Here is a 27,173-nt window from a genome sequence, read left to right on the forward strand (position 1 = left end):
GTTGTCTAATAGTTTTAATAATATTCCACCTCCTTGTCCAGCACAGATTGCTAATAGTACTTGGAATCCCAAGTAAAATGATGGCTGCAGCTGAATGTAAAAACATTAGAAAATGCTATCCCACCCAGATTCTTTGTTTTCTGACTTGTTCTCATTTTCCAGAGTGCTTCTCTCCTTCCTTCACTTCTACTAATGCTGATTTCAGTGTCCAGCAGCTTCTCTATGCTTAGCTAGGGAGCAACAGTGTACATCATATAAAATCTCAATTTCAATACAAGAGTCAATCATGTAACCAGCACCAGCCTGTATGAGCTCTGGAGCACTGCTTGAACAGCTTTGTCCAAGCTGATTATTGGCCTGCTAATAGACCTATTCTAGATTTTCCCCAGTAGGGTAGATAGTGAAAACATTTTCCCTGTCAAGCCCTCTTAATCATGTTCTAACATTGGCAATCAAATTGCACAATGGGGCGAGTTGCCTTTTGAAAGTGCAGTATCAGTATGCTGCACCATAATGCTTATAAATGGGTGCATGTTGAAAACCAAGTGGCTATCCATGTTCAGATTTGTATCCCAGGGTCCCTGCTAGTAGCATTATCAAACAAAATTTGACACTGAGTATTGAGGAGGGATGGGGGAAGATTGACCAAGCTTTTGGCTAAGATAGGGTTTTTGGGAACCTCTGCAAAGGAGGAATATAAGGTAGAGGGACAAATTCCAGTTGGAAACTCTGGATTGTGAGGGAGTTGGCTGGTTAAGGCATTGTTGCTAATGGTGGAGTGTTTAAATGTGGGTATGTAATGTATGAAACTCAGCTGAGCTTTAGAGGTCTGATTAAACCAGATGGATTTCCTACTAATGGAAAAGAGGAAACTGACCTGAAAACTTTGTTTTAGAGCATTTTTATTTCTAATTACTTTGAAATCCAACTTACAAATTCAACTTAATTGCAGTAAAATACAGCATTTAATTAGAATACCAAATTTTGAAAGGATGAAGTATAAATAATGGAAAATAGGCAGCATACTTAAATATTCTAGAATCCTGAAATTAAAACTGTTAATGGCTGAAAGGTAATAATTAATATTTTGCACATCCGCTCGAAACAATCTTGCTTTCTGGCAGCTTCTGCCTACCAGACAGTTCTTTCTTATATGCAGTGCTACTCCAAATTCATACACAATGTACTCGAATAAAAATTGAATTTTCCAACTCAGTGCTGGCTTGAACTGTTACATTGCAAATGTTATCCAACAGAAGCAGATTTATGGCTGTTGCCTGTTTTGATGTAACTTTGGGAAAACCAGAATTCGGGTTACAAATTAACCCTGGGCTCTTGAGTCAAGTAATGCTAGAGTAACTTTTTTTTGTCCTACTTTGCTGCATTCAGAACACACCCTGGATGCATTTTGGCAGCCTAGGAGAATATTTGGTTACCACTATCAGATTTCCACTGAAATGGAAAATTATGTGCACAATGAGAATTTAAACTGAAACAAGTTCTGTTTCATGTAGCCTTTACAACATGTAGAATTGGAATGTAAGCAGAAACTGAAGAGATGGTTTAGTAGGAACATTCTACAGATACAATTAGAGATGATTCAAATTAACTTTTCCCTCTTTTGCCACTACAATCGGTAACAACTCCCTGATTCCTCTATAAATGTTAATATATTAACAGAATATAATTATTCATGGGCCAATCATTTAACTATTCTAGTGTCATGCATAAACAAGCTTATTAATTCTGAATACCTGAGAAGAGAAGCTCTATTTTACAAAAATAAATTATTAAAATTGCTTTATGCATAAAATTAGCACATTTGCTCCTTTGTTTTATTACAAAAACACAATTTGGTGAACATTGGAAATTAAAACAATGCAGGAAACAGTTAGGTCAGGTAGGTTGGGTTAGGTTAAGTCAAACAAAGTTTGTTTCAGATGGTCTGAAAGGTTATCAACCTGAAACATTAACTCATTGTCTCACTTTTACTAGATGTAAATAGTTCATTCCAATGGTTGGTCTGTCATTTACTTAATGTGTTATTTAAAATAATGAACTATATAAAGTCAAATGCTGCCAAATTATGTACCTTCAGAGCTGCCTTTCTGCTGTTGTTGCGTCAAATGCCATTAGTTATACTATCACTAAACTAATGTAGTGTTTGAAGAGTTGACCCATATATCTTTTGAACATTTATTTTTTTGCTAATAGATCTGGATAAAATAGCATGTTTTAGGAATCAATAACATTATTCCACAATACAAAAAAAATAAAGTATTTAAATGAATTTAAAATACTTTGGTACATTTAATTTTAGAATTGGCTGTATAGTAAAAGTTGTTTTTAAAAAAAAATTGCAAATAACACATTCAACTCTTCAAATGAGAACTGCTTCATTGTTATCATTAAACTATACCAAATATTTAACTGCTTAATATGTACAACACTAACTGAGCAATTTTAAGGATAAACCCAGAGACTGAAAATTATTAGAATCATGCTTTTTAGTTTAGTGCAGGGCTAGCCCTCTAGACCTTGGGCCAAATCTTGAGGCCTCACTTTCTCTCTCTGCAAGGAAAGAACTGTCTCCCAATGGAAATTAAGACTATGGAAGTAAGCAATTATTTAATTAAATATAAACCATATACATTTACTGACCAAACTAAATATTTAACCCAAATATCACGTTGTACTATGTGATGCGGAACTGATGAGTGGAACCCTTCAAGTGACAATACACAATGCTACTAACATAACCAGTAGTTATCAACCAAGTACTTGGCTAATACTTTAATATTAAATATCCACTGATGTTCATGACAAAAACTTTAGAAAGATGTTTAAAACAGTGTTTATCATATGCTAGAAAAACTACAAGGGTAGTTTTTTTAATCTGTAATATAATTGTTCCTATTACAACACAATTTCAATTTTTAAAGAATAAATTCTATGTGAATTGTAATAGACAGATTAGGTAGACAGAAACTGTCTGTTCCCATTGGTGGAGGGATCAAGAACTTTGAATGAAAGTGATTGTCAAATGTGACATGAAGATTTTACACAGTGGGAGATGCAATACTGGGATTATATGATTTTAAAAGGGAATTGGCAAGTATCAGGGAAAATATTTGCAGGGCCATGGGGAATAAGGCAGAGGAGTGGGACAAATTAGGCCACTCTTGCATAGAGTCAGCATAGACTCTATGAACTAGACAATCAATACAAGAGACTACAGCTGCTGGAATCTGGGGCAAAAAACAAACTGCTGGAGGAACTCAGCAGGCCAGGCAGCATCTGTGGAGGGAAAGGAATGGTCAGTGTTTCGAGTTGAGACCCTGCATCAGGACTGAACGTAAACAAAGCATAGCCAGTATAAAGGGGAGAAGGGCAGAGTTGAGGCAGGGACTGGTAGGTGATGTGTGGAGTGAGGGATGGTGGGTAGGTGGAGCCACATGGGGAAGGGATAGAATTGGGAGATGGAGGCTAGAGGTGATGGGTGGAAAGAGAAGAGAGAAAAAGGGCAGGCCGGAGGGTGACAAGTGGAGGTACAAGAGGTGCGAATACTAAATGGTCACCTTCCCTTTTGAAACTGTAAAGTCATTCTTGGAAGATACTCTTAATTTTTTTTAGCCTTTGTTGCTATACAGCAGGAGTATAATTAGAATTAGCAGTGGATGCATTTGTCCGTAAAACATTTAGTAAATAAATTATGCCCATGACATTTTAAAAAGATAAATACTTTTATCCCTGCAATTAAGATTTATTTAACATTATTATTTTGCATCAGAAACCTAACATCTAAATGATTAAATTAATATATAGATGATAGCTGATTTATTTTTCATTCTCAACCCCATTCTCCTGCCTTCTCCCTGTAATCTTTGACACCCTTACTAACCAAGAACGTATCAACCTCCGCTTTAAATATACCCAATGACTTGGCTTCCAGCTGTCTGTGACAATGAATTTCACAGATTTAGCACCCTCTGGCTAAAGAATTTCCTCTTCATCTGTTATAAAGGGCTGTCCTTTTATTCTGAGGCTGTGCCCTCTGGGTCCTAGACTTTCCCACCACTGGAAACTTCCTCTCCATATCCACTCTATCCTGTAGATGGATGTAGGTACTCTATCTTGCGTAATTGCTGCATTACATCTAATTTATTTCTATGGCTTAATATCTATGTTTTGAATTGATAAGTTGAATTAATTTTTTGTTGAACTTAATGACACACAGTTCTCCTTGTTGATAGTTACCCAACACATGGAATTGAATTCCGTTATATATTAGCTATTGAAATTGCTTTTTTTTCTAGCAACTTTTTTTAAAAAAAATTGTAGCCAGTGCACCACTACATGAACAATTTCTCACCAAATTATAGTCAAAAAGGAAAAATGTCAACATCTTTATTATCACATTATGTCTAAATTTTGGGCTCTCAAATAAATAATAAAAAGTGGCATTTTGCCTGGTCATTTGCAGACTCAGCACAATCTGCACTGTTGTCATGAAATCTTCCCCCAGTCATTAGGTAATTCAAGGGAGAAAATTCTGTGCATTACTACTCAATCTCCAAATCAAACAAAACTCTGGAAGACCATTTCATTCCTATAATGCTTTAATTCAACAGTAGCTTGCTGCTCCATGAAGATTCTGCCCCTCACTTGCCTTCAGGTTGACCTGTGGAATATCTGATCCTCCTTTATATTTTTTACTTCATTAAACAAATCTGCAAAAGGTTTACACTACTCATGTGAAAGGCCTTGTACCACTCCTCTCAAATGGTAAATAACTAGTTCAGGATTACCACTTTATCATCGATTATACTTTTAGTAGCTGGAAAAGGCATTTTGTACCCAAATGAAAAACTTAACCGGGTTATTCATATAAGTTTCAATAACACATAACATTATAAACATGAAAACAATAATTAAAGAAGTATTTCTCCAGGTTTCAGTAAAATAATCCTTTGGAATGGTTAATCTGATCAACTAATGGAAAACAAGTGAATTAGAAATAGATATTCAATTTTTGCGCACACAGAATTTTGCAAAAACACTGTGTTACAATCAGAGGAGCACTGCAAATTGAAAACCAGTATAATGTGCAGCACCAAGCAGGCTTGAATTTAATGGAAAATTACAGAACAATTAAACAAAAACGAATTTAATATCAATATTATAGAACTTCCAGCAAATAATACAAATTGAATCTTTAGTATATATTCCCGAATGTAGTGGCAACAGCATCTGAAATCACTACAGTTCAATACTAAGGTTAGGATAATGTTCCATTTACGGATTCATCTAGGTCCCTGTATTTAATACTATGGTTTACAAATAGAAGTGACCCTGAGAATTAGATTTTCTCAGGCAAAAAAGAATGATTTTTTTCAGTACAGGTTAAAGACATAGAATTGACGCGATAAAAATAACACTGGTTGTGGAGGTTTGATATTAAAATATTGTGATCAGCTTTCCACAGAGTATGCTATAAAATCAGGTATGAAATAAAACTGCTAAAAGCTAAATATTAATGAAACTTAAAATAAACTTAACAGTATATATCTTCTGACAAATATAACTTACCACAGATGAAAGTGATCAGATCAGAATTTCTGAGTAATGTGGCTACTATACCCCCAGCAGTCTAGTCCCTTCCAGAGATCGGGATTCTGCCAACACAGTAGGTCTTCTAAATGGCAACTCATCCTTAAGTGCATACGTGCAAAACACCAGATACAAAGTAATACTGAATAATTATTGCATAGTGGACAAGTTGGTTATATTTCTAAGTTACAGTCTGAGATCGCTGTCGTAGTTCTGCAGAAGGCAGGTGAGTGCTGGAGTTCAAAATACATTCCAGTGGCTGGTCCTGCTGCATTTGGTTTACTCGAGCATGCTCTTCAAACCATTCCTGTGGAAAAAGACACATTTTATTGCTGTATATTGTATAAGAAATGAGCTGCTAAAAATATTGGCATAACTGAATTGGATGGTTCTATCTTTTGAAAACATACAATATAATTAATGTCAGGCCCTTTTACATACAGTAGCCTTCATGAGATTAAATTGAGTAGCAAATTGCTTATCACAGGCAAATTCTGAACATTTATCCCATTAGTAGTTCCATGGACAGAATTTCCATTTATACAGCCATTGTTATCACCTACCTCTATTAATTATGCTCTCTCTTTGTGAAGAAATTAACTCTTTACTGAAGAATGTTTCATAGACAATTCTACAAAATTACTTCCACCTTAAATTTATTCTAACAAATCAAATGATCTAATGGATTTGTTTATGTAGCAAACATAGTATAGCTCATGGCAGTGTTAAGATTCAAATACCTGAATCTCTTCTTCATACATTTTAATACTCAGGTCACTTTTAGTTCTTAATCTTCTGCCAATAAAAACCATTTTAAGTTGCTGTAATAAAACAAGAAATTAATTAAACAATATTATTACAGTTTAAAACTTCCTGGAAGAGAAAGTTTGAGTTGTTATGAAACCTCAATGTGTAAGTAATGCATAGTTACAAATGTATGGTCAACAATGGACATGGTAATTATCTTCCTCTTCTCCTTTCTTTTGGATGCATTGAAGGTCACACAACACTCCCCATTAAAAAGTATTTAGGTAACTTGTTTCTAGGGTAAAGTTCCATAAACGCACACTGAATACATTGACTGGTGTGCTAAACAACTCATGGTGGGAATTCCTTTGTTTTCAATTTACCCTCCTCTATCGGGCACAGCTAAAGTTGGGGCTTCATTAAGTGGTCTACTGTTGATTCAAATTAATGTCACAAAAACATAATTGGGTGAGAAATGATAATTGGGTTGTTCAAGTCTTATTCCCCCCCAGATTATGGTATTAAACTAGACATTATGCATATCTGTGAGTCTGGAGAGTGAGCATAACTAAACATTTTCAATTCCAAGGGAAAAGTGTATCACAGGTAAAATGGATCCTGACTCCCACCACGTGTACTTCCAGTAAAAACAATGTTTGTACTTAGGAACCCTGTTTTAATTTTGCTTTCACGATGGCTAACTGTAATGCCTGAATTAAAATTACACAAGAAATAGAAATCAAAATCCTGTGACAATACTGCTCAATGCTTCCTGAATAAAATTTCTGAACCATTGGGGCAGTTAAAAATAAATTGTTACTGATGATCATACAAGAAAATAATAAATACATCATCTAGAATGTTATCCATGTGTAAAAACTGCCACCTAGTGATAAGAATTGAATTTCATTTGTGTTCAGCTTTGTGAATTGAGTTATTACATTTTATGTAACATTACATATGTATATAAAAAAAACAATCATAGCAGTACACAACCTGAAAGGGCACAGCCATCTTCAGGCTGTTTAATGGTTTAATATTCACATGAACAAAAACAAAAGAATTTAGAAATATTCAGCAGCTTGGGCTGCATTTATGGAGAAAAAGTTATGCTCCATTGACTTTTCAGAGTTGATTGAAAGGCCATCAATCTGAAACATTAACTCTGTTTCTCCACGGATGCTGCCTAACCTGAATGCTTCCAACGTTTTCTTTGTTTATCTCAGATCTGTGTGTCTGTAGATTTCTGTTTTTTGATGAAGTAATAACAATGTCATATTTTGTGGTAATATAGTTTGTTGCCCCACACTCCACTCCTCCTTCACAGTAGTTGTACAGTTTCTGACAAACTTGCCCTGGCTACTCTGAATATGCAGGACAACTGTTGTCTTATGAAGGACAGTGCTAACTTCAGTTAATAATTAGAGACAAATTGTTGAAACTTAAATGAAAAAGGAACAATGAATGAAGGAGATGTTAGGAATACATACGTCATTGTTTGCCATTCTGGATGACAATTTAAAAAGTCCAGAGATCTCAGATGATGGCGAACCATTCTGTTTGTTGAATTCAAGAAGTCTATCAACTTCCACTTTGTCCACCTCAGTCTCGAAAACAATTCCATTTTCATCTGCAAGGACAAACGATCAGAAAGATTATCTCAACCTGTTATGCTGGCATTTTATGCTCCAGTCACATCTCTTCCCACCTTTCCTCATCTAATGCTCTCAACATAACCTTACGTTCCCTTCTCATTCTCATCTACCGTCCTCTTAAATACATCAAATGCCGATTTGATTTCCTGTCATATAAGTAAAAATGTTTCTTTCAAACTCCCTTTTTAAAAATTAATTCATGAAATATTAATGTCATTGGCAAGACAAGCTTTTCCTGACCGTCCTTAATTGCACTCATCCAGAAAAGGGAAGTATACTCTGTCATATCCTGATATATGCTTTTGAAATTGGAAAGGCTACACATTAGTGTAGCGGTTAGTGTAACGCTATTACAGCGCCAGCGACCTGGGTTCAATTCCCGCCACTGTCTGTAATGAGTTTGTACGTTCTCCCCGTGTCTGCGTGAGTTTCCTCCGGGTGTTCCGGTTTCCTCCCACATTCCAAAGACGTACGGGTCAGGAAGTTGTGGGCGCGCTATGTTGGCGCTGGAAGCGTGGTGACACTTGTGAGCTGCCCCTTGAACACTCTATGCAAAAGATGCATTTCACTGTGTTTTGATGTACATGTGACTAATAAAGATATCTTATATCTTATCTTTAGGAAGCCAGGAAGTGTGTCAATACTGCAAAGTATCCAAACATTGACTTGCACTTGTATTCCAAGTATTAATCAATCACTTTCCTTTGTACTAAGTACAATTCTCAACAGTGAAGAATGCATTCCCTGAATACTCCCATGATATCAAGGGCACTGAAATTCTATCACTTCTCATTTGGAATCATTTTCATTGTTCATGTGGGCCAAGGCTGCAATGAGATCTTGTACCAAGTGATTCTGGTAGGAACCAAACTGTCAGCAGCCCGTTGCTACCCACCTGCTCCCAACCCTGCCCCACCAACCCTTGACCTCTCTGCCTCTGGCTTCTTATGCTGTTCTAACAAAGTTCAACATAAGCGCAAGGAATAGTACCTTATCTTCAAGACTCAACATCAAATTCAAAAATTTCAGATAATTATCTATTCTAGTTTTGTATCTCATATTTCCAAAGTTTTTTTTCTCTGTTATTTCAGATGTCATTTGTCTCCTACTTGCATTGGCTACAGACATACCTTTACTACCCTCTTTCAGTTGACAACATCAGCATTTGTGTCATTCAATCTTTCCAGGTCTCCATTCTATTACAGACCATTCCTTTTGTTTTCTTCACCCCTCCCCTTTCTCTATGGTAAGTTGGAAATAGAATAAGTTTTAACTTTTCACAGTTCTGAATAAAGGAAATCAACCTGAAACATTCTATTTTTCTCTCCACAGATGCTGCCTGACCTACTGAGAATTTTCAGCATTTCTGTTTTTAATTAGATGTTTGGATCATTAATCCAGACCTCTGGATTTTTTTTATGTAACATCATCACAAGAAGAATATACTCATTAGGTTTGATTTCTAGGTGACACACAATACCAATTTCTTAACTTAATCATATTTAAATACAAAAAAATTAGCACAAGGAATATTAGAAAACTAAATACTAAATCTCAAAGAGAAAATATGGAAGTTCAATAACAGGAGTTCAAATGGATGTATACATACCTTCCTCATCTTTATTTTTTCTACTATAGTTCATACGAAACAGAAAGGCATCCAAAATAAAGGCAACGATAATAGTTAGCACAACCTAAATAAGAAACAAAAAAAAAATCACACTGATAGTTATGAAAAATAAACTGTTTTAGAATAATTGAGAAATGATCTCAGTAGGCAAATTTGTTGGTGTGGTTCTTTTGGAATGTGATTCTTTATTTTCAGTTGAAAGTAAATATGTAAAATTGGTGACATTAGAAAATATTAAATGTCTACATCTAAACAAGAAATTAAATTCTAAAGGTATTAGTTTTTTGAATATAAAATACATAATAAATATTTTTAAGGCAGGATAAATGCTTCCTAATATAAATTGCACATTGATGATTGCACTTAGAAGCAGAAGGTGCAAGTGGAGTTATAGAAATCAGCATTATTTACTCAATTGCAGTTCCTTTCTTTGTGATTAAGATACATTTTTCAGATTACCACAATTTTTCCTCTCTCCTTTCCCCCCATTCAACATTAAAAAGCTATATACCCCAGTAATTCTTTCAGTACACAGAATATATTCCCAGGAATCATACTGCTAATGAAATCAGTGCAATGAGGGGTCATTGTTGTCTTATACATAGAGAAATGCATTACTGATAGCACTGCTCACTGCTGCTGCACCAGGAACCCAGGTGTTGGGAAAACAAGCACGAACCCCCACCTTCCCACTGCTGCATGCTGCTGTGCCAGGGACATGTTTAAGAACAACTTCCAATTGGACATGTTTTGGCCTTGTGCTTCAAAATAGAGTCATACAGAATGAAAAGAGGCCATTCAGGCCACCATGTCCAAGCCAACCAGCAGGGACCCATCCGTACTAATCCCACCTTCCAGCACTTGGCCCATAGCCTTCTATGCCTTGACAATTCAAGTGCTCATCTAGACACTTAAATGCAGTGACTCTGCTTCTTTCACTCTCCCAGGCAGTGTATTCCAGGTACTCACCATTCTCTGGTGAAAGAGGTCCCTCTCAGATCCCATCTAAATCTCTTACCCCTCACCCAAATCCTAAATTCAGACTTCTGAATTCCATATGCTCATAGGCAGCAATAAGCCAAGACACCGTTTACCCAGCATCCACTTAGAAGAAAGAGGGTCAAGCAAGACTTCCCATTTCATTTGAGAGTATTGGCTGGGAACAGTGAACAAAGCCTAAATGAATCAGTGACACATAACAGCTGAACATAGTGATTTATAATCCAGACTCTTGAAATGTAGAAGAAAAAATATTTTAAAAGAAAAGTATGTTCATTTCTTTTTATCGGAAGAAACTTTAGGATAGATCTTTTCTATAAGCAATTAATGAATATAAGATGTCATTTTATTAGTAAATTGGTAGCCAGCTTTAAAATTCTAAATAATGAAGACATAACCTGTAATACTGAGGAAGAACAAAGCAATTATATGCTCTTCTACTTACCATTGTTACAATATAAAAAGTCATAAAGTAAATACGACTCCAATGAGAAGTCTGAGATACCACACCTTCCTGTAAAGAGAGTGCTGTAGTTAGTTTCCCTTAGAAATTAAATTTGTGGACTAAATGACATGGAATAGACTTTATTATTCAGAAAATACCCAATGTCAAGAAAACTCACCATGATTATATACCAATTGTTTACAACCGTCAACTCAAATAAAGTTACTGTAAAAAAAAGAAAAATAATGACCTGATTATTTTCAGAGCTTTTATTGTAGTCTTAAATAGAGAAATAACACCCAAATTTTACTCACCAAAACTATTCAGTATGTTATTGAAGTTATTGAGAGAATAGTACCCCTGTATCACTGTTCTGTCACCAACAGTCCGATTTTCCCAACGATAAGAATCGGCAACCATGCTATTACTGCAAACAAAGAATTTAGGTCATACTCTGAGTCATAGATATCAACGTGAACTAAAAGCACCCCCAAAATCTAATAGTATTATTGCATAGCAATTAAATTCATAGAATTTCATTTAATATAGTAGTAATATTCAAGAACATCTTGCTAACATGAAACATCCCTAACTATTTAATCTGAGCTATGTTCTGGTTCACAAAGTAAACCAAATAGAATTGCTATCCTACCACTGATGAGTTATTTGTTTTGTTTTAAATGTACACTCCCTACCCCATTCAACAGCTGTTTTCATAGGGGATCATCAAGATGGGCATTTGGATCAAATCACAGAAACACAGTGCAACAATTTCTCTTTCCCTTAGCAATAAATTCTTGAGTGCAATGCTATTTTGAAATGTATTTCCCTATCAAAAATTTAACAAATGTAAAAAAAAATACTGATCTAATTATAAAGTGAAAATTTGAAGTTCACTTTAAAATATTTAACTATATATTTTAACAGTTAAACTAGATCCTGCCAGAAACTCCCACTAACCCCAAAATTCTTCCCTTGAAGGATTACACCAATCTCTGATTTTGAAGGGACCATTCACCACATATTAAATTAGATGGTGTCAGCAGACAATGTTATTGAGCCAAACCAGATCCTGCCCTCAGCCTACATCCACACCCTCACACTTTCCAGTATGGCTCACAAAGTATTGATCAGCTGTAAAAACACTCGTTGATATTTTCGATACCTACATGGAGAACATGGAAGCAGCTGCAGTGCCCCAACTTCTACCCTAACTGAGATCAGTTAATTCGGCACAGACTGAGAAGATCTGAAATTTTCTTATCTGTATGATAAATGCCACACCATGCACTAAAGTGACCTAGTAATCCAAAAGGCAAACCCTAGTTTCGTAAATACTGTATGTTACAGAAATATTTTGGGATGACTGTATTCTTCAATTTCTCCAGTAGATGGTGTGTTCATTTCACTGTAGTGCCTTAGTTGTTTAAACAAAGTATCAAAGTAGATGACATGGCGAAGCATATTTAATGAACTTTAAATAATGCTTAATTTTCATGTTTCTCAGTCTGAATGCTTGGTCTTTCTTGTGTAGTTATTGAATATGCTTCAGAGATAAGAGAAGTACTTTGGAAGTGCAACAATTGCTGTAATATAAGAAATCTCCACAGCTCAAATGCACACAAAGAGCACTGAGATAAATAACTAGATAATCTGCCTCAGGGACACTGGTTGAAGAATATATGTTGGCAAGAAATTCCTCAGATGAGTTGTTTTATGTCCACTTGAGATGGCAAATAAGACCTGAATTCAATATTGCAGCTAAAAGATAGCACCTCCAAATCCACAGCACTGTCTCACTACTGTATTCAGTGCCAACCAAAATTAGGCTGCATAACCTTTTGCTCCAGAAATTCTAGTGTAGCAGTGGCATGTTATAGTGGTGAGTCTGCCACTATAAACTTCAATAGCATTTGAGGCCTTAAGTGTCAGGAACCACTAAAAGGGGGATGCACATTTTTGTGGGTAAAAAAATCTACTGAAAGAGGCCAAACCTGGATGTGGGGTGTGGGGAGGTGATGGGCCTGAAGGAATTAAAATAAATATGGGACATATCTTAGGGAATCCCAATCTAGTGTTCCATTGTGAAATTTAGTTGTTCCCAGAATTCCCTGGACAACTTGGTCTAATTTCCCCCGCAATTCCAAAAAAAAGCATTTTATGGAAAAGGTGTTTATCCACAAACAACTAACACGGAAAGCACAACAGGTGCACAAGGTGAATAATATCCAAAAATGCCAGTTACATTTCCAGAGTGCTATGATTCAAAGCTGTGCAACAAAATCTTTAGGCCAGTGATTCAGAGCCAAGATTGGTACACTGATCCAAGGTTGATGCCTGTAATTGCAATTACAGTACATTCCACTCTTTATGGACAGGGGGCCAATTATTCTTGATCTAACCTGCTCCTCATGCTCATCACCACATATTATTCATTTGCCTACACTTTTTGCAGCCCATGGTTCAAAGTGTTCTCAGGCCTTCTTGCAGTAGCCCACCCAACCCCCATGAAGAAAAGCAGACCTCAAGCAGTGACTGGACCTTAGGAAGTGGATCCTAAGCCTACATCACTCTACCACCTTAATGTCTTTTTGACAGCTTGCTACTATCAAGGGAATTTTAAATTATTTTTAAAATTCCTTTGATAATCAGAAACTTTAAAAACAGATGGAACAGATTCTGAGAAATAAAGAAAAACAATAATAATAAAATTAAAAATAATAAATAGACTTAATTAAGAGAATAAAAATTAAGTAAAACAGAGTAAATTAAAACACCTATTCATTCCCAGATTAGTGACCTCATTCAAATGAAAGGGCCATGCTACATATACTGAGTATGCAAAGTGTATTTGGCTCCTCAGTTCAAGCTCTGCCCTATGCTCAATGCTGAGTCAAGTAGTGGAGTGGAAGGTCAGACACATCGGCATCTGACAATCTGCTCTTTCCTGACTTCTAGTTGTAACATGAGGCGTGAAAATCAGAGAAGGACTGACCAATGCACAGCAGCTAATTGGTGTTCACTATGGAACCACTGAGTGGCTAGCAGTAGTTGAAACACAATTATTTCCTTGTTAGACTCTGCTAAGATCACAGTCTTTGGACAGTCCTCGTACACAAAGTTTTGTGGCTTTTATTTATTGTAACTAGATTTATTTTTAATGACCACAGAAGGTGATGGAATATCACTAAGGCAGAGGTGAAGGATCCTGAGAATGGTTGCTGAAGTGGTTTGCATACTGTGTTTTCCTTTTTATCAAACCTTTCTTTCTGGGGTAACTGCAAATATTGTTCCTCAAGTCTTCAATCTTAATTTATGAACAATGGATTGAGGTACTTAAAATGAAAACACTCACTGTTGTAGGAAGCCTCTTTTTAATCACTTCTGTAACACAAATACTATACTCCTATATTAATACTTGTATAAATCTGATGATAGATGAACAGAAATGTGAAATCTTTCAGTTCCCTGGAATTCCTACACGAATTTAGCCATTTGCTAATTTTCATCAGAGAATACTCAGATACAAACTCAATGTCTAAAGTGTTTAAATATCTACCATAAATAAATAAAATTAGAAGAAATCAACACAAGAGGGCATGAATTTATCAGTCAAGAAGTGCTGGAGAAAGCAGCAGCTGCACAATGTTCAATCAAATACTGAAATTAACTCTGACATTACAATCTAGTCATCAAGACCAAGTTGGATCTGCCTCTTCCCAATGGGCACTGGAAAAACCATACATTTCAGAATGGGAAGAGGAGTTTTAGAGTGAAATACTCTTCATTTTCTGAAAAAAAATCAGTGTAAGTTACAGTTACATTTTCTTAATCCTACAGATATACTTACTTGCAACAGTTACGGTAGAGAACATCAGCAAAGAACTCCATTCCCACAATTGCGAATGAGTAGTAGAATATCAAGAGTGTCAACCCTAAACTGAAAGGAGGGAAATAACATTATACTGGAAGCAGGGGAAATAATATTTGCCTAAAAATTAACAATAATGTAAAGTTATCAATTATACCTGGCCATTCTAGGAAGTAATTCAAACATTGTGTCCAGAACATCTCTGTATCTTCTCTTAATCTTAAATAATCTGGAGAACAGATAAAATCATTTAGCAGATTAGACTTCTCATACGTAAGAATAAAACATATGTTATTCTTATATTACCTTGGGTGGTAAGATCTTATATAACAATTTTCACTTTAAAGAGCAGAATTATCAATTTTTCATCTGGGCATACAATTGGGTTTTTATAACTGGATCAGCTATTCATTCTAAGAGCTGCTCTATTTATATTTTTGTTGTGAAAATGAATATTGTGTGGCTTCTGTTATAAAATGTTTTCAGTGTTGGTTTTATTATCAAGTGCGAAGATGACAATCTACCTAGAAAAATTCAAAGGATGTATAAATGTCACTCCCAGTTTCAACTCTAAATTTGTGTTTATTGTTCAGACAATAAGAATCCAAAAGCAAGGTTGAACTAACAAAAAAAGACACTAAGTGCATTAATTTGGGTTGATATAGGACCAATCGATAACGGTGCGGGAGAGATTATAATGGATGATAAAGTGATGGCAGAGGAACTAAATGAGTATTTTGCATTGGTCTGCACTGTGGAGGACATCAGCAATATACTGGATAGCCAGGGGTCTCAAGGAATGAAACTGAGTTCAGTTAAGATTATTAGAGAGAAGGTGCTAGGAAAGCTAAATGGACTAAAGACTGACAAGTCTCCAGGACCAGATGAGGTGCATCCCCGGGTTCTGAAGGAGGTGGCATTAGAGATTGTGGAAGCACTGGTGATAACTTTCCAGGAATCGATAGACTCCGGCATGGTTCCGGAGGACTGGAGGGTCGCAAATGTAGTTCCGCTGTATAAGAAAGGTGGGAGGCAGCATAAAGGAAATTACAGACCTATTAGTCTGACATCGGTGGTGGGAAAGTTATTAGAATCGTTCCTCAAGGATGAGGTTATGGAATACCTAGAGGTGCAAGGCAAGGTAGGTCCAAGCCAGCATGGTTTCATGAAGGGAAGATCCTGCCTGACCAACTTATTGGAGTTTTTTGAGGAAATCTCAGGTAGGGTGGATAAGGGAGAAGCTGTAGATGTTGTGTATTTAAACTTTCAAAAGGCCTTCAACAAGGTGCCGCACAAGAGGCTGATTAATAAGATGAGGGGTCATGGAATTACAGGTAAGATATTGGAATGGGTGGAGCATTGGCTGGTTGGCAGAAAGCACAGGGTGGGAATAAAAGGATCCTGTTCTAGTTGGCTACCAGTTACTAGTAGTGTTCTGCAAGGGTCGGTGTTGGGGCCACTTCTTTTTACTTTGTACATTAACGATTTGGATGATGGAGTAAATGGTTTTGTGGCTAAGTTTGCAGACGACACCAAGATAGGTGGAGGAGTGGGGAGCATTGAGGAGATAGGAAGGTTGCAGAGAGACTTAGATAGTTTAGGAGAATGGGCAAGGAAATGGCAGATGAGATTCAATGTTGAGAAATGTGCCATTGTACACTTTGGAAAAAGAAATAAATGGACAGATTATTATCTAGAAGGGGAGAAAATTCAAAGTTCAGAAGTACAAAGGGACTTGGGGGTTCTCGTGCAGGATACCCTAAAGGTTAACCACCAGGTCGGATCGGTGGTAAAGAAAGCGAATGCTATGTTGGCATTCATTTCGAGAGGTATAGTGTATAAAAGTAGGGAGGTGTTGATGAGGTTCTACGGGGCACTAGTGAGGCCTCATTTGGAATACTGTGTGCAGTTTTGGGCCCCATATCTTAGGAAGGATGTGCTGATGTTGGAGAGGGTTCAGAGGAGATTTACGAGGATGATTCCCAGAATGAAAGGGCTTACATATGATGAGCGTCTGTCGGTTCTTGGACTGTACTCACTGGAGTACAGAAGAATGAGAGGGGACCTCATAGAAACATTTAGAATGTTGAAAGGACTGGACAGAGTAGCTGTGGCCAAGCTGTTTCCCTTGGTTGGTGAGTCCAGGACCAGAGGGCACAATCTCAGAATTAGAGGGTACAGGTTTAAAACAGAGATGAGGAGAAATTTCTTTAGCCAGAGGGTAGTGAATTTATGGAATTCTTTGCCACGTACAGCAGTGGAAGCCCGATCATTGGAGGCGTTTAAGGGGGAGATAGATAGTTATCTAATTAGTCAAGGTATCAAGGGATATGGGGATAAGGCTGGAAATTGGGGCTAGAAAGAAATGGTTTTTTCTCTCATGGACATTCCCCCATTTCTCATTTCTTTTTTCTTTTTCTTTTTCCCTTTCTTTTCTTTGGAGCAGACTCGATGGGCTGAATGGCCTAATTCTGCTCCCTTGTCTTATGATCTTGTGAATTTCAGAAGCAAGGACATTTTCTTGCAATCTAGCCAGATTTTAAAAAACGGAACCACGTAAATTGGAAAAGTTGCCTACCTGGAAAAGATAAATACTGCACAAAGAACTGGTTACTGACCTTAGCAACTGAAGTGGTCTCAATATGACAATGAAATAGAATGGCTCCATATCAAATGCCAAGACCACTATTCCAACAAATGCAAATATGGTGACCAGGAAATCAAACCTAAAACATGAAGGATATATAATACACCAAATCAATTTTATTTCAAGATAAATATCACTTTGCAATCAGTAGGAGACTTAAACAAAAACCTGACAAATGCTCTGAAGAAGGCAACTGCATTACCATTTTTATCAGTCATTTAGAAAATGGGATTGGAAAAAGTAGGATTGGCATAAATAAATCCGTTTCTCCACGGATGAAAATCAAACTAATGTCAAAACTAATGTCAAAGAGATAATAAAGTCTGCTTTTGAAGCATATTCAGATACATGATGTAAAGAAGGGTTTTTATGACAGTAAATTGAAAATCAGCTAGTGTTTAAACCTGCTGAGTGTTTCCATTTCATGTATAAGAGTCGAAATTAGCACAAAAAAACTAGACCTGGCATCCTAACAAATGATATTTTTAGTTTATTTGGAGTAAGCATTTTCTGTTGAGCACATGTGATTAGAGCAACTAAATTGAGGTCTCAAGCCAGTGTGCCGTATGGCAATGAGTCAATGCCACGTATCTACATTCAAAGTATGTCCTCACCTGGCACTCCCAATGCTACCTAGTGCCCACATCATAGCCCTGCCCCTTCTCCCACTCTGACACAAACATTTGACCTTGGTAGTATTTAGAGTAGCAACTCAGATACAAAAGTCTTAATTAAGATAAATTTGATCCACCTAAAATAACATTTCAAATTAAATTCAGCTGGAAGATTATATATGTAAATGAATGAAAAGTAAATTTGAAACAAATTAAAGTAATCTTTTTCATATTTGGTAATTATCTGTAATTATCTTCAGAGAAAGTAAAACTTCTTAGAACAATTAAAATCATTTGGACACTGGATTGGCTGTTTGCACAAATACAGTTTGATGGAGTAAATGGCATTTGTCAGTGTTGAGAAAGACCACCCTTTGAAACTCCTTGTTGAAAGGACTTAAATTAGTAGCATCTAGCAGCAATTTCTAATGTTGTGCACTTTAAAAGCCTTAAACTGTTAATCAAATAGTGGTAATACTTGCCTGCAGAAGCTTAATGTGAAACAGGAAGTGAAAGTATATCCACTACACTTCTATTCACCACAAAGCCCCAAAAAGCACAGCAGAATAACAATCCTGAGGGCTCCAAATGCATTGCTGCAGGAAGTTCACCACTTTATTGCTTTGTATAAAGTATTTTATCAAATTTTTGATCATACATTGACATAAAATTTTAAGTTTAAAAACCTGTTTATATGAATTAATCCTGATTACACTTTTTACAGCAATCTTTGAGAAATAGGTCTAAACTTTCTTGCCACAAAAAGATAAAAGATTATTTATTTTGCATGTCACTTGGTATTTGTTCCATACTCACAGATTCCATCCAGATGTGAAATATTCAGATGGTCCCAGTCCAGTAATTTTCAGCAACATTTCAACCCCATAAACTACACAAAACATAAAATTACAACCACTGCATGAAAACAATATTTTATTGCAATAGTGAGAATAATTTTGAATGTAAAAAAGATGATTAAATCAAATTAAGGTTTGGAGAGTCATTCATAAGTTTTTCTTTTTGGGAATATTTTAGCAGGAAATGCCACTGTTAAACCCATTTGTATATAAAAATACATTACTATCTTTTAGCAGATTAATTCACAAATTGAAATAATTATTTTCATTCAATGATTTTCTTAATTTCCTAACCTTGTTGTAGCTTAGTAATTTCCACAGGTGGTCTAAACCTCCATTTTTTAATCATTTTTACAAATGCAAACAATAGCTGGTTTCCAAATATATCATGGAAACAAAGCACCAATGTTTAGCTCTGCTACAGAGACCTGAATAATTCTAAGACTATAGTGTATTAAAAATGTGTCTTATGATATTCCCATTTTCATATGTCAGCAAAGATATTCAGGGTCCATTCCTGAGTGCTTCCAAGATTTAGAACCATTCTGATTGATCACAATGGCATATTATTAAACTCTCAAGATAAATTTTCAAGAAAGGTTGAAATGTAATGAGGAATAGCAAGAAAAGAGACACTTTTAATAGTAAAATACCTCTTTTAGGTACATTTCCACAATACCCGATAGATAATTGTGTGGAAATGGAGAGTAAATCACCCCCCACTCCCTAATCGTTATCTCAGAGTGGGATATGCTGGATAGGGCATATAAAGAAACTACTGTTAAGTAAATTAGAAATAATGTAATAATTTACAAGCAATACAGCAAAAAAATCTGCAGAACTTAAAGTGAAATGCAGTTGGGCAAAAGTGCTAAATGCAGGAACATCACTTAATCAAATCTGTTCTATAATGGTTTTCTATAATACAGAAAATCATTCCCAAGAAATTAATGCTACGGTTGCCTGGCCATCTTGCATTTGGATAATGGTGTGTTGGCAAATCTCAGAATAATCTCCAGCCCAAGTCTCTGCTAATCATAATACATAGCAATAATTTTGATGCAATATCTCCAAGTTTGCAGACAACATAAAGCTGAGGTGGGAGATGCAAACAAACTACAAAGTGATTTAGACAAGTTGGATGAGTAGGAAAATGCATGGTCAATAAATGTGATGTTATTCACTTTGCATCAAAAAAATAGAATAACAGATTGTTATCTGAATAGTGAGAGATTGGAAAAAGGGAAGTTACAATGAGATCTGGGTGTAGCATTTATTGAAAGCATTTATTGAAAGCAAGAGTTCAGGTTGGGAAGGCAAATAGTATGATAGCCTTCAATTCAAGAGAATTTGTGTTCAGGAGTGAGAATTTCTTGCTGTAACTATGCAGGACCTTGGTGAGACCCTAACTGGAGTTTTGTGCGCAGGTTTGGTCTCCTTATCTGAGGAAGGATGTTCTTGTCATGGAGGGATTGCGATAAAGGTTTACTAGACTGCTTCCTGGGGATGACAAGATTGACAAATTATGAAACATTGTTCATTTACGTCTATATTCACTGAATTATAGAAGAATGACAGGTGATCTCATAGAAACCTATAAAGTTCTAACATAGCAGGACCAAACCAGGGGTCACAACCTCAGAATTCAGGGCATGCCACTTAGAACTGAGATCATGAGAAACTTCATCACTCAAGAGAGCGGTGAGCCTGTGAAATTCTCCACTAGAAAGCACAGGAGACTAGGTCATTAAATATCTTCACAAAGGATTTAGACAAATATCTTCATGCTCAAGGGATCAAGTGATACGAGTAGAAGACAGGAACAGGGTACTGAAATGGATGCTCAACCATGATTGTATTGAATGATGGAGCAGGCCAGAAGAGCACCCGGACTACTGTTGCTCTTATTTTCTATGTTTCTTCCCATCATTTTCAAGCCCAATCCTTCATGTTTAACAACAATGCTTTAAAATGTGTCTGAGACTAACACAATAATATCACAATAAGAGAAAATAAAAAAAGCACAATAAAAAAGTTGGAAGATAATTCAAAAAGAAATTACACTTACTTGTGAGAAATACAATGTAACTCCAGGGCACAATTCTAAGGAAAAAGGCACCATCTACAAAAGGGAAAATGTAATCACTCCAAAAAGAAACAAAATAAGGAGTATAATTTCAAACACAAGGTTTTATACAAGAGATAAATATACATTACTCAAGAACAATTAGAGCCATAGAGTCATAGAATCATACAGCATAGAAACAGGCCATACAGCCCAACTCGTCCACACAGACCAGTGGGCATCCTTTGTATTAATCCCATCTCCCAGAGTGCGTTCCATAGCTTTTTATACTCAGGCAATTCAAGTGCTCATCTGGATAGTTCTTAAATGCAGTCAGGGACCCATCTTCAACCACTCTCTTAGGCAATATATTCCAAATACTTACCAGTCTCTGGGTGAAGGTCCCCCTCATATTCCCTCTAAATCTCTTCCCCTTTACCCTAGATCTATGTCCTCTAGTTTTATTTACCTTGTTATGGGGACAAGTTTCCCACAGTCTACCCTATCTACACTCCTCATAATTTTATATACCTCGATCATATCCAATCTTAATCTCCTCAAGGGAGGACAGACCTAGCTTCTCCAATTTCTCCTCATATTTGAACTGCTCCATCCAGGCAACATTCTGCTGAATCTCCTCTGCACCCTCTCCAGTGCCATCACATCCAGCACATCCTTCCTATAGCAGTACTATGCTTCCTGCAGTACTCCAGCTGAGGTCTGAGCAAGGTTTTATGAAGTTGGAGCATAACCTCCCTCATTCATTGCCTCAACCAATGAAGGCCAGTATCCCATATACCTTCCTAACCACATTATCTACCTATATTGCCATCCTCATGGATCTATGGACTTGTACTCAAAACTCCCTAAGTGTATGTCCTAGCCTCCCAAAATGCATCACCTCACATTTGTCTGGATTAAACTCCATCTGCCAATTTTCAGCCTATTTCACCAACAAATTGATAACTTTCTGCAGCCTAAGATTACCCTCCACACTATCAATGACTCCACCAATCTTTGTGTCATCCGTGAACTTACTGAACATGTCTCCCAACCACATCCATGTCATTCACGTATATTACAAACAGCAAGGGTCACAGCACTGATCCTTGTGGGACACCACTAGTCACAGGCATCCAATCGCAAAAACAACCCTCCACCATCACTCTGTCTCCTATTGTCAAGCCACTTTTCGACCCAGTTTGCCAACTTGCTCTGGATCCTATGGGCTCTAACCTTTTGAACCAGTGTCTCATCTGGGACCTTGGCAGAGGCCTTACTAAAGTCCATGTAAATCACATTTATTGCCTTGCCCTCACTGATACACTTTGTTACCTCTTCAAAGAATGCTATTATATTGGTCAGACAAGATCTGCCTTTGACATAGCCATGTTGGCTGTCTCTGATTAATCCCTGCTTTTCCAAGTGGTCACTAATCCTCTGCCTCAGATTTTTTTTCCAGTATCATCCAGGATTCCAGCATGACCCAATTTTAACTGAAGACCAGTGGTAGTTGTTGATCATACAGGGGTATGGATTATAGGAGAGAACTATGATAACCCTCTGTGATTAAACTGCCTTACACTATTTGCATTGATGACAACCACATTAAGTATGATCACAGAAGCAAGATACTGAAGAATTATAGTACTTCTGAAGAAAGAAAACTAGCACAGGAAATAGGCACAAAGGGTTGCAGTCTTAAGTTTATATAGTAACCTTGACTGGATATTCTGATCAATTTTACATATTTTTTGTCAATGTGAATACTTGTCTTTAAATACAAAGCAAATACAATAGGCTGCATTGTGATGGATCCAGCCCATTGTTCAGGCTTGCCTCCACATTGCCTGCTCACCTTTCCTCACCTAAGACTATCCAACCCCTTCCTCCCACATATCCCTCTATTTTAAATTCCTCCATATGCTTATGTAGTGATCTCTTGAATTTGACCAATGTACCTGCCTCCACCACCGCCCCAAGCAGCGCATTCCATGCCCCAACCACTCTCTGGGTAAAAAACCTTCCTCTGATATCTCCCTTGAACTTCCCACCCATTGCTTTAAAGCCATGTCCTCTTGTATTGAACATTGGTGCCCTGGGAAAGAGGCGCTGGCTGTCCACTCTATCTATTTCTCTTAATATTTTGTATACCTCTATCATGTCTTCTCTCATCCTCCTTCTCTCCAAAGAGTAAAGCCCTAGCTCTCTTAGTCTCTCCTCATAATGCATACTCTCTAAACCAGGCAGCATCCTAGTAAATCTCCTCTGCACCCTTTCCAACGCTTCCACATCCTTCCTATAATGAGGTGACCAGAACTGGACACAGTACTCTAAGTGTGGCCTAACCAGAGTTTTATAGAGCCGCATCATTACCTTGCGGCTCTTAAACTCGATCCCTCGACATGAAAGCTAACACCCCATATGCTTTCTTAACTACCCTATCCACCTGTGAGGCAACTTTCGGGGATCTGTGGACATGGACCCCCAGATCCCTCTGCTCCTCCACACTACCAAGAATCCTGCCATTAACTTTGTACTCTGCCTTGGAGTTTCTCCTTCCAACGTGTACCACCTCACACTTCTCCAGATTGAACTCCATCTGCCACTTCTCAGCCCAGCTCTGCATCCTATCAATGTCACTCTGCAATCTTCGACAATCCTCTACACTATCCACAACATCACCAACCTTTGTGTCATCTGCAAACTTGCCAACCCACCCTTCTACCCCCTCATCCAAGTCATTAATAAAAATCACGAAAAGCAGAGGTCCCAGAACCGATCAAAGGGATTAAGGGGATGGAAGCTCCACTCAGATGAAAGAGGTTGCCATTTGTACATTACTCATCCCTAACATAAAGTTGAGAGGCTAGATGTGAAGTGGTCCCAATCATTTTCTCTAGTGGTAGTCTGAAATGAGCTGAGCCATTAACAGCAGATAACCAATAGTTCTTTATGGAACTGCCAGTTCTCACTCAGCTCAATTCAACCCATTAAACAGTTCTGACTAAAATAATTACAAAGATGGAGCTGCAGAGTAGTCTTGATACCTTTAATCATGAGTGTGTCTGCCAGTATCCAAATTCCATTTACAGCAATTACAACATCTGTAATGGAAAGACAGATGTACTGTATTTTAATCAAGTCTTCATTCCTGTACTTTCTTCAGAATGCATGTAATTAATTCTGTAATGAAGCTTGGGGATTGGCTAAAGGTTATAATTCACTCAAAAGTAGTTTTTTTTACAATGTCTGTAATTTTTAACATGTTATAAAGTTAATAGTATGCTGAAAAATTTCTTGCTCTTTTTCTAATCATTCCATCTGAACTGAAATCAATAAAAATGTTTGGAAGAAAAGTTTAGAACATGAAAGCATTATAATTTAGACAGGATCAACTATTTTCATATATTCTGAGAAAATGCATCCACATTACCAATATCCTTAAAACATATCTGCAGTCTAAAGTTTTGAAATGAACTTATTTTGCATCATGAAGATAGTTGTAAATACAAATTGTCCAGCATGGATCAATTAGTATAAACTGAGCAAGGAATATATCTACTCACACATGGCATATTGGAATGCTTTGGACTTCACAAGGATATTAATACCTATAAAAGTAGAGAATAGTTCAAAGATTTATCATTCACAGCATGTTAAAATATCCCTGTTTTAAACATGTTGAAGTCTCAATAAAATAGAAATGACATCTGCATTACGGTTTGAAGGTAAAATTTTGAAAATATTCAAACTATATTAGAAATTATTACACAGGAATTGTATAATCATAGCAAGTAATGACATAGGACACCATCTGGCACATCATGTCACATGCTGGTCTAAAAAAAGCTATTCAGAAATACATTACTCCCACTTCCTTGCTCTTGCTCCTAGCTCTCTAAGTGAAACCATTTCAAGCCTCTGCACCAATGCTGCCTGACTCATCGAATATTTCCAACATTTTCCATTTTTAAGACATCTCAAGTGTTCATCTAGCACTTTTTAAAATGTAATGAGCATTTTGGTCTTCACCATCCTTTAGATGAAAATGTTTTCCTGAACTCTCCTGAAGTCTCCTCCAATTATGTTAAATCAGTGCTCTGACTTATGAATCTCTCTGCTAAGGGAAACAGGTCCTTTCTGCTCACCCCAATTAGGCTCTCTTACTCTAAAGGAAATAACCCCCAGCAATACTACAGGATATCAAGGACATGGGAATAGCAAAAACTCAACCAAAATCCCATCTAAATCACACACCATACTGATGTGGACATACATTACATTTCATTCATTACCAAAAACCTCCAACTTTGCCTCTTTACAGTGGAAACATCATCCAAGCTGCATTGCAGCAGTTCAGGCAGAATCTATTCGACTAACCTTGCAGGATAACTAATGCTGGATAATAAATACCAAGCTCAGCAACTTTGACAAATCCTAAAAATGAAATCTTAAAAAAATGCAAAAGAGAATGTTGTTTTTTATTCTTGAGCTCAGATGTCAAAATTAGCCACAACATTTCAATGATTAGCAGGTATTATGCAAACCTTGAGATCAATCTACAGCTTGATAACTTATTGTAATTTACAATATATGCATATATTCAATAAAACACCTCAAAGTAAACTGGAATCAAATTTACCAAATGTTCTCAAAGATTATGTGTTAATTTTTGTGTTTCTGAAACATAGGATATCCAATAAGAGGCTTGCAAATTCAATAGATTACCTACAGTAAAAATTACCTTTAAAAATAAGAAATGGAGTATGTGGGAGGTCATAAAACCAATAGTCTCCACTTCTTTTTGCCTAGGGGTGGAAAAGCATTATCAAACTGTAATCAATTGCAGCACATATTGGTTTTACATTGTTTTATCAGTAGTTATTGTTAAGATATTAAATAAATAAATAATAACCTATTGGGCTACGGGTAACAATTTCTCATTCCCAAGGGGAGATATACAAAGAGTGTGGGTGGAAGAAATGATGAAACTATGTTATGAATCTAACCTTTGACTTAGACTCCCTTTCAACCAGAGCAATGGGAAAATTATTCCATTAATAATGATAGATTGAATCATGTTACAATATTTCAATTAAATAAGGCACATTTATGCTTACTACATTTTTAAAAGGTGAGGCAAAAATAAACACATATTCTTGCCAGGATTTTCCTGTTAGTTTAAATATAGTTTGTCTTCAATATACTGTTGAATAAGTTGATAGCATATTTTGGGAAAACATTGAAATATTAGCATCACATTGTAATTTTAATAACTTTTATAGTGGATTCCACACCGATCTTGCATCAGTGCGGTATAGGTTCAATCATATTGTAGAGTATGTAAGATGTACACCATTACAACTTTCCAACATATACCAACATCCAGGTCAGAGATCAATTCAGAGAGAAACAAAAGGCAAATTGTAAAATTTACACAAGACTTACTTTCCATTTTAATCCAGTAACTTCATAGAAGTTGTAAAAATCTTCTATTCTGTGGAATATATATTTTAAAGACATAAATTATTCATACTTTCATAATCCTTTTGGATTAGGCATAGTTGATACAGTTGATATTCTAATGTGGAAATGATTTAGAAAGAGATGTAAATATTTTCAAAAAGAATTTATAATTAGGATATAATGCCAGAAAGTCCTTACCCAAGTAACTCTGTATTGCTTTTCTTCAGTGCTTTGAAGAGGAGATATTTATCTCTAGCACTCATTCTTGGGTAATAGAATCTCATTAAACCCTCAAACTGTTTGAAGGAAATGCCATTAGGCCTCTGCAATAAAGTATACAACATAAAAATTTATGTGTTTCATTGTGCACTGAGTTCCTCTGTGAGGAGATGGGTTATCTAGATCTTTGAAGTCCCACGCTCATTCCTCATTCTTTACGATGAACAAGATCTCAGGGGACAGGTAGCACTGAACACTGAAGGTGGTTTCATTCCCCTTGGTTGGTTATCAAATAGAAAACAATAATCTTCAGTTGCCATCAAAAACTTCTTCATTTGGAAAGAT

At 36.5% G+C, this 27,173-nt stretch overlaps 1 protein-coding gene across 1 annotated transcript in view; it reads right to left on the reverse strand.

The window, feature by feature from the left end:
* Positions 1-894: 894 nt before the first annotated feature.
* Positions 895-27,173, reverse strand: part of tpcn1 (two pore segment channel 1) — a 65,740-nt gene continuing 39,461 nt past the window's right edge. The window contains exons 11-27 of the mRNA XM_052032456.1: positions 26,808-26,932; positions 26,592-26,640; positions 25,888-25,951; positions 24,710-24,754; positions 24,191-24,247; positions 21,144-21,197; positions 19,035-19,107; positions 17,576-17,683; positions 15,115-15,186; positions 14,937-15,026; positions 11,401-11,513; positions 11,265-11,311; positions 11,087-11,155; positions 9,622-9,706; positions 7,848-7,987; positions 6,351-6,431; positions 895-5,917 (exon numbers count right to left, since the gene is read on the reverse strand). Of these exons, the coding sequence (XP_051888416.1) occupies positions 5,792-5,917; positions 6,351-6,431; positions 7,848-7,987; positions 9,622-9,706; positions 11,087-11,155; positions 11,265-11,311; positions 11,401-11,513; positions 14,937-15,026; positions 15,115-15,186; positions 17,576-17,683; positions 19,035-19,107; positions 21,144-21,197; positions 24,191-24,247; positions 24,710-24,754; positions 25,888-25,951; positions 26,592-26,640; positions 26,808-26,932 (1,398 nt within the window). The 3' untranslated portion in view covers positions 895-5,791. The remainder of the gene's footprint in view (positions 5,918-6,350; positions 6,432-7,847; positions 7,988-9,621; positions 9,707-11,086; positions 11,156-11,264; positions 11,312-11,400; positions 11,514-14,936; positions 15,027-15,114; positions 15,187-17,575; positions 17,684-19,034; positions 19,108-21,143; positions 21,198-24,190; positions 24,248-24,709; positions 24,755-25,887; positions 25,952-26,591; positions 26,641-26,807; positions 26,933-27,173) is intronic.

Source organism: Pristis pectinata, chromosome 17 (genome assembly GCF_009764475.1).
Source record: "Pristis pectinata isolate sPriPec2 chromosome 17, sPriPec2.1.pri, whole genome shotgun sequence".
Classification (NCBI taxonomy): Eukaryota; Metazoa; Chordata; class Chondrichthyes; order Rhinopristiformes; family Pristidae; genus Pristis; species Pristis pectinata.